At 41.4% G+C, this 9,054-nt stretch overlaps 1 protein-coding gene across 1 annotated transcript in view; it reads left to right on the top strand.

Moving 5' to 3' along the window:
• Window positions 1-1,179: 1,179 nt before the first annotated feature.
• The window catches only part of LOC109648105 (tricarboxylate transport protein B, mitochondrial), a 17,171-nt gene continuing 9,296 nt past the window's right edge, over window positions 1,180-9,054 (top strand). The window contains exon 1 of the mRNA XM_069523028.1: window positions 1,180-1,424. Coding sequence (XP_069379129.1) covers window positions 1,316-1,424 — 109 coding nt within the window. The 5' untranslated portion in view covers window positions 1,180-1,315. The remainder of the gene's footprint in view (window positions 1,425-9,054) is intronic.

Genomic DNA, 9,054 nt, shown 5'->3' with positions numbered 1-9,054 from the left:
CCTGATCCCTTTTGTTTGTTTGTAAGCAGGATTAGGCAAAAAAACTACTTAATGGATTTTCCAAGAAATTGAAAATAATGGATATACACAGAAAAAAGTGAGCTTGTAAAATGACATATTAAGGTTTTCCATTTCTTCTTAGTGGATTTCCTCAAAACTTGGTGGAAGGATGGAGTTTTGCTGATCCAGGAGCTTCTATCACTTTCTGTAACGTTTGTGAGAAAGGTTTTTCTTTTTACAATTTCTCGGGAAATACTTCAAGGATCTTGATTTTAAAAAATATGACACATTTAGGGAACTGATATCTATGAGTCTGTGCAATTTGGAGCAGCTTGATTGAATTTAAAGGGACTGCTGGAGCCTTGGCACAGGTATGAGTTCTCCTGGGTGCCATTCGTTCTCCCATGTATTCACATCAGGAGAAATATAGATGCTATTAAACCACAGTGGAGAGCTCAGCTTCGGTTTTCTGTCTATTTTGTGACGGCCGGCTCAGTTTTACACAGTGAAGATGGTTTTTGATAAAGAGATTTTCTGCTGCACCTCCTGTGCAGGACACATGTTGGTGACCTTTCTGTCCAGATCTGATGGATGGATGGTTTCTGTCCCTGTGGGAGCTGCAGCCTCTTTGTTTGGAGAGGGTGGGGTTTGGACCTTTTTACCGTCTGCTGCTGGGGGAACGCTCCCGGTTTCTTAGTTTAAGATCACCCAACACAAGGGAAACCGTTTTTATTCATGCTCACTGGGAGGGATCTTCATGTTAATACAGTCAGAGAGAAGCTGCGCCCCACCCTTCTGCTGGGAAACTGAAGTAGGCACTCCCTTCTCTTAAGAACACTCAGTCTGACACACACACACACACACACACACACACACACACACACACACACACACACACACACACACACGTCTCTTTGTGGCCTTTATTTGAAGTTTTCTCGCTTTTACGCACACGTCTCCTCTCCAAGTTCCAGGCGGCACCAGGATTGCGCGCCCCGCCTCTCTCCCGGGTCTCCTCTCTCCCTCTTACACACTACCGTCGTGATAGCAGCGTTGCCACAGTTACAAGTAGCAGCTATTGGATTATAGAAGCACAACTTCCTTGACGGTCCCAGTATCCGCCCACTGTCAACACACACAGATCCGCCGGAGTCTCCGGACTCACCAGAGGAGATCACCTGCACCCAGAGAGGCGCGTCACGGCAGCCTTCCGCCCATGTGTTGCGCGCAACAAAGAACCAAGCTTCCTACCTGAAGATCGAGCTCTTCTTCAGATTCCTGCAGATTCCCCTGTGTGTTGAGTTTTGCGGTGGTCATGCAGGACAGACGCACATTCATCAGCCCCTTCTCCAGACCGCGGTGTCTGGCCGCAGCGGCGCCGGCGAAGGCGAAATTAACGCACCCGGGGAAGGCGATCCTGGCCGGTGAGTTCCTCATGGTGACGTGTCTCACCGAGAAAGTCAGAAATAGACCAAAATCCGGTTTGTTTTAAGTTAAAACGAAGCCAAAGTTTGATAAAGAGTGTTATTGTTTCAGAGGTAGTTTGTGTGAGATTCTGCAAAGATAACAGCTGTGGGAAAAAAAAAAACCCCAACAACCTTTAAATCAACCTGGAGTTAAAAAAAACTCTCAAATACTTCAGCATGTAGAAATATCTGGATGTGGACTAGGTGATAAAACTATATCAATTATTATCGCAATATGATTTACATCATTAACTAAAGTCCTATATATCGATATATCGCTTATAGGTATATTGTGAAAACAAATTATTGATCTATCTCAGATTTAATGTTTTGTCGTTTGTCAAGTGTTTTTCAGTCTCTGCTCTTTAAACTTAAAATAAATAATAATGTGACATTTATCGTCATATTTATTGATATTGACGGATATGAACATTTCTATTCTGGTACAGTATAATTTACTTTCAGCCAAAATGGGGAAATAGGCTATTTTTTAACAGTTGAAACCCCCCCCCAAAAAAAGAAACAAACTGTTTCAAACAGGATTATCACAATTTGAGTTAGTTTTGAGTCATTTTCTTTTTAGCAAGAAGCACAAAAATTTGATTTTTTGGGGGGATCTGAAGATTACGGAGATGCACACATAAAAAGGGAGCTTATGAAAGATATTATGGTTTCCACCTTCTCTGCCAACTTCTGCCTCTTTCCCTCAAACCTTGTTGACCCTGTGACCCCTGAAGTTGCAGCAAAAGAGAAGTCGAGAACCTAAGAAAGACATTTTCTTCCCTGTCCCTTTGCCCTGTCATGGTCAGATCGTATACCTGCTGCTGCACTGATGTGATTAAATTCCCCCTAATCTAAAGATCACCTCTGGTGCACTTTACTTAATGCTGCAGAGTGATGCAGACACTGAAACAATGAGTCGTCCCTGCTGGGTTTCACGTATAAAAACTCCCTTATTGTTGAGCTTTTATCGAGATGTCACTAAAACCTTGGCTCCTGATAGACCTGGTGTTTTCACATCCGTCACTATTCTTTGAATTTGTAAACAATGTATTTGTAGTTTTGTTTTCCGATACAGAACTAACAAATATTAATTCTGTCATTTCAATGCTTCATAGGGCTGTAACCAATAACTATTTCCATTTTTGCTCAGTCTATTAATTCGATTTGGAATACTGGGTTAACAATGTATGAAAACAAAATGTCAAATATATCGATAAATACCTAAATGCACAAACCCCATTGAAATGATACATGATATAATTTAGTCAGAAAGAGTCCTTTCACTGATGATTATTTAATCAGTCATCATAACGGATCAATTAATTTACTGATTGGTTCAGCGCTGCTTGTTTTTAGCCACGTCTGTGATTCATCAGTTTATCCCCGCTAAGGCTACGACCCCCCCCGTTGCTGTTGCTCGGCTGTTGCTCAGACCCGTCGACCCCCTCATGTGATGATGATGAGGATGCAGCAGCTCCGGTTGATGAAGACGCTCCTGTATTAATGCTCCATGCTGGTGTTTGGCAGCACACTCTTGCTCTGGCAACTGTCAGACGCTGAATATTTCATCCCTCTGAATGAATTATTTTTGATTGAAGTTTCAAAACAAACAGTTTGCCAGCTGATCTTTTTATTTTACTCTATTGATTATTGTTTTTTTAATTAAACGATCGATCATTTTGCCTCACAAATGAGTAAAAATGCCATTTAAGATATCCCTGAGCCCAAAGGAACCTCCTAAAATTGTTGAAAACCCCCAAAGATTTAGTTTTATATCATCACAAGTTTAGATTTTATTTATATTTCCACCAGTGATTTATGGTTTAAAGAACAAGAATCCTTTCCAAACCTTAGCGACAGTAACACAAATCAAGTGCAATGTAAACAGGGTCCAAACAGTCATCATGAATGCCTCTGATCTATTTTTGAATAACCAAATACTTTTTCTTTTATATTTCACATATAGCCTTACGCCATTTATGTACTCTAAGAACAACTGTAGATTTAATAAATTTGTGGCGTGAGTGGAATGAAAAAATAAAAAAATCTCCTCTCCTGACCCATGTCACCCTGTCAGCTGCCTGGAAATGGAAGCGTGGCTGCGTTGAGACCTTCCCCCCCTCAGTCCTGTGCAGCCTGATTGACTGGATATGGCCCAGTATTGCTCCCTGTGGCGTTTAGCTCGTCTCAGACCTGTCTGTCCTGTTTTGCAGCAGCAGCATGATTACACTCTCTGTCTCAACTCCGTGCACCCGCTGACTCCTGCTGGCCTCGCAGTCGAGAAAAACCATCGATTTATCACTGTCTCTCAAAGGTTCTGGAAATGAGAGTGTGTCCGAGCATCACTGGGATGACTCAGCGATAGATATACTGCCTCTGAGAGTCTGACCTGGAGTATCGTCCATTAAAACACCACAGCTGATCGTTTACCTTGCCTGAATATCAATTCTACTCGATATTTCAGCTGTACGAGGCACTTCATGAAAACAGTTGACACCTCTTCTGGTTTTCCTGACGTGCTGAAGCTACTTCAGATTTATCTGTTATGGTTTGCAGTGTATCTATGTGGAGAGAGCAGAGTACTCTTACCCGCCTGAAGGCTGCCAGTAGACAAAGCAAGAAGTAGAAGGTCAGAGCTTAATGGATTAGAGACCCCTCATAGATGGCGGACGGGGAGTAGAACTGCACGCTGCACGTTTTTGCAAAGCTTTTAGAGGCCGGTGAGCTCATTCTGCTGCTATTGGTTAGGTCAAGTCTCTCAACAGCCACTGGTGATGGCTGAGGCTGAGACACGGAAAGAGGGAGAGTTTTGTCTCTGTGAGGCCTGAGGGTGAGAGGCTGGTCTAAGTGGCTCTCTGGTCCTGCTTTGCTTGGTGTTGTTCATTCATACACTGCTGTGGCTCTCACACATAACCTGCTCAGGAGCGAGTAGAGTCGGAGCAGCAGAGGGATGGACAGAGAGAGAAAGTTCCCATTTAATCTCGATTTCATGATAGATTGGATTGTCCTCAGACACAGCCGGGTTTTTATGCCACTTTTCCTGTTCTCTTTTCTTTCCCTTGCTTCCAGCCTCAGGGCAGCCAGTTAGGTTTTGTGAGTGGCTGTCTCTTCTCCGCCTCGCAGTCCTCATCAAACTATGGCTTACTCCCCGTTTCCTTGCGTCACACTCACAGGCGACGCGCAGTCCTCACAGTCCACTCCCATACATTGTTTCTGCTTCCAGCAGACCCTGAGCACCAGGAGGCCAGATAATAAATCACTGTGCACTTGCCAACCCCCAAACTGTCCCCACTGTAACAGCCTTTCAGCTGGATGCTGGTGTGATGCAGCCACGGACACACAAACACACAGCAACATAGAGATTAGAGCAGTAATGTAAAACACAACCGGCCTATCACATTAATATTTTCCATCTATTTCATTGTTTTATAACAGCACCTCACTGCTGGTTTTGCCTGAGTTTGTATTTGCCCCTGAGTCAAATTCATTTTTGTTGAGGAAATCAATCAAAGTGAACATGCAGTTGCTCTAATGTCTTTTCATCAAAGTTATGTAATAACACTAGGCTAATTTATTTTCAAGTAATTACCCTGTCTTAGATGTGAAAGCTCGTCGCCCAACATCAATCTTCTGAAGACTTCGAAAAGCTTATTTATCAGTCAGCTTCTTATTATGAGCGAGGGGGGGTGTTAGGTCCTGAGGAAAATATCTGTCTCTTCAGCTGCGAATAATTCAACAAACACGAGTAGCTCAGTTCTGTGTTGTTTGGTCTTGAGAAGGTTGAGTATAGAGTGTTTTTTTGTTTTTAGAGCTTCTTCACTGAAAACCGCTGCTGAAGAGAGACTGGACCAAAGCTGTGAAGTTGCCAAATAAAAACAATGAGCTGAAAGAGGATAAAATGCTCAGTGGAGCTGAGAGGAACTGAGTCAGGGGAAGTTTCTGTGGGCTCATCACACAGACATTATGAAGATGGACGACGATGTGTCCCCACTTCCTCCCAGTATCCAGTAGTGAAGTCAAAACAACGATTGGGATTGGGGGGGTGAAGCTGTAGTAGCAAGGTCCTGCCCATACACAACCAATCAGGAGTCAGTCTCAGCTGTCGACGATGACGTTTCACCACATTTTTAGTTCTTTAAATGAATTATGAATTTAAACCAACTCACAAAATTACATCTTGGACAGACAGATGAAGATTTACTGTAAATGAAAGAGAAAAACTCGCCAAACTGCTAACATGGAGGAGGTGGGGTTTATGACATATACTGCAGCCAGCCTCAAGAGGGTGATCAAGATGCTTTGGCTTCACTTTTGGGATCATGTCGTCCACCTTTATATACAGCTTCTAATGCCCCCTTTCACAAACAGATAGTTAAGTGATCTATAATGTAAAATTATTGACTATTTATAAGGTTTTGATTATTACTGCAAAATCTTGAATGCAAATCTTAGATGTCTGAGCAATTCTTAGATTGCACGAACATGCTACAAAATCAGAAAGCGGACTCAATGCAAAATCTGTCATCACTCTGTTGTAACTGACTGATCATTAATCACTAGGAAATTAATCAACAGATTATGTAAGTTATGTAATTTAAAAAAATTAATTCCCACTGGTCTCATTGCTCGTCTGCATCAGTACACACTGTCAAAACAAACCCGTGTGTTGTCGTCCTTTATGTAAATCGGTGTACAATCTGTGTGCTGCAGGGTCGTGAGCAGTTAAAACAGTTTCCATGTAAAATTAATCAACATCCTTTCTGTAATTAAGCATCGGTGCAGCATCAGGGAGTTTTGTTCAGGACAGAGGAAGCCAAAAGGCCAGACGTTAGATGAATTATTCTTTTCATGTTTCGCATGCGAGGCAAACAGAAATATTACGGCTCTATTAATAGGACACCTCATGTTTGAAGTACATCCGTCCTCTGGCTATATGCTGTTCATATGGACTGGAGATATGGACACAACATCTTCTCCTCAGTATCCAGAGAATTGAAAGTGAGAGATGATAATTCAGCTAAATAAGGAACATCTGGATAAATAATAGATGCGTTCTGTTGAAAAAACGCTTAATTTGCAAAAGCAATAATAACATATGGAGATTGTCACCATTTTATGTGCGTTTTACAGTTTGAATTGAACTTGGAATTAATAAAATAGAAACTTCATTTTACTGCAATATTGCTTCAAAAATCCACAGCTACTTAATGAGGCTGCGGCCTGAAGTGTTTGTCTTTGCTGTGAATCAGAAATGTTTGTTTTAAAAGAAACTGAGCTGCTTGTTTGTTTAGAATCTGCCACGTCCAGAGACCTAGGTGTCGGCTCTTCCCTAGAAAAGAGAAGGTTCCTATTAGACCAGATGTGCTGGGTCCTCATTAGAGTCGCTGAAGCAGACAGGACCTGATTTCAGGAAGTGCCCCTCCTGTCAGCTGGCTGTCTGCCTGCTCACACACCGTCCTCTGTGGCCGTGAACTTGTTTGTGTGCATCTTGCATTCATGAATATGTGTGTGCACATACGGTACACGGACTACAGTGAAAGTTAATCAAACATTTTTATGTTGATTAACCATTAAGGCCTTTTCAAGCCTGAATATTAAACGTTAGCTAATTTCACTTTTTAATTAAAAATCGCTTTAATTTAAAGTGATTTTCTTTTCTCACGTGATCGTAAACTGAACATATTTAGGTGAACTAATGGAAAGTGGTAAAATCCTAAAATGAATGAATAAAGAAAAGAGATGAGAAACAGTTCAAACTCCGGCTTCTTCATGATGTATCTTTGATATTTTAGAGTGTCCAGGACAATTAATTTTCCTGTTTTAATATGTGAAGGCTTATCCTGATATAATCCTGATATAATTGTCAGGAGTCCACATACTTTTGGCCAGGCACTGTAGCAGCAATACGAGCTTAACTCCAGCTGTGGAGTCTGACGGATGTTGATTAAATGATTGATTGAGCTTGTCTGACCAGAGAGTGACAGTTATACTATTAAGATGCACATCTACTTAGTCAGAATGTGTGTGATTTATTAAACTGCTGCTTCACTTGTAGAAGATTCAAGGATTTTAGTCTGTAGACTGCAGCGTTTTTCACGGCCTCTGGCTTCTAATATCCCTCCAGTGCCATTTCCATTTCTTCCCGTTTTGTATTAAGTGTCAGAGACCTATGTGGATGAATCGATTTCATGACACAGCAGAGAAGAGTAGTTGGGGGATGAGGAGAGAGGAAGGAAGGTGCTGCTGAGAGAAAATGAACAAGAGGAGAGGAGAGCAGACCTGTAGAGATAAAGATTAATGGCAGTTTCTGCTCGTGTAACCTGTGTTTGGCAGCTGCACTGAAGTAATTTAGGATGTGGTGTGTAAACGTGTGTGTGTCGGCTGCGAAATGGACTAGAAGACAAACAAGCTGCTTCTCCTCCACCGGTGCTGTGCGTCTGATGAGGATTGATCATGTGTCGCTGCCTGTGACTGGCCGCTGCTCGGTTCCCTCATGCAGCTCCGTCTTAGCTGAAAACTGATGAATGAGGTTTTTTGTTTCTTTTCTTAAACACACTGACCCACTGATCCGGCTCTGGAATGAAGCATGTGACTCCTGTGACGTCTCAGCTGGACAACATTTACTTACCATTCCACCGGGATTAGGAGAATTACTGAATTTCATGATATCAGTGCTAGATATTCCAGGATTACTAAACCTAGCTTTAATGTCAAAGTTAATAACAAAATGTGTACAAAAAATGTATGTTTGGTGCATAACAAACACAGTAAGTGAAAAAATAAGGGGGAAAATAGGTAAATTCAAAAAGCAAAGACGAGAGATATAAAAACAAAAAAGGAGCCATTGAAAAATCAATATGATCCAATTTAAATATATGAAACTATACAAAATGAAAATATGTGCATACGTGCAATTTTTTGACAAATGGGTATATTCAAATATTGTGCATTACAGTAAAGGTTTTTGTACCTTATGAAATCAGTTGCACTCACTAAAGAGAAAATGTAGATAAAAAGAAATGAGTCAGAAACGTTTTGTTTCATAGACAAATAAAATGTGGGTTATGCAAAAAGGTCAACAAGCTTATACCAGGAAGTGTTCATGAAGGTGTAAACATTTAGTGTGTTGGAAATCTTTGGTGCCTGCGATACGCTGGTGACCTGCAGGACCATGTCAGCTGGGATTGGCTCCAGCCCCCCCGTGACGCTCAAAGGATAAGCTGTATAGATAATGGATGGATGGAAACCTTTGGTATTTAGCTTTGCAGTGCCGCCCACTTACAGTCCTCTCCTGTGTGCTATGGGTTAAATATATGTTTTTATCTTAGGTAGAGGCGATGCTGCAAGGTGCCATGGTGATAAAAGTCATAGAGGCTGCAGGGACATGACAGATGTGTCAAACTGCAGAGCTAAATATGTTTTATGCATGTGGACACTGCACCTTTCTTCATTTCATTTACAGAAACGTCTCATTAAGGGGGAAGATTTCTGCACTATCATTATAAAAATGGCAATTTTAAGAAAAGAGAAGAGTTCATTTGAAATAGAAATCATTTTAACATTTGAATTCCTGTTTAAGAAGATA

The sequence above is a fragment of the Paralichthys olivaceus genome, chromosome 4 (assembly GCF_024713975.1).
Source record: "Paralichthys olivaceus isolate ysfri-2021 chromosome 4, ASM2471397v2, whole genome shotgun sequence".
Taxonomy (NCBI): domain Eukaryota; kingdom Metazoa; phylum Chordata; class Actinopteri; order Pleuronectiformes; family Paralichthyidae; genus Paralichthys; species Paralichthys olivaceus.
Note: the sequence above shows the minus strand (reverse complement) of the source record. Positions and strands in the feature narration are given on the sequence as shown.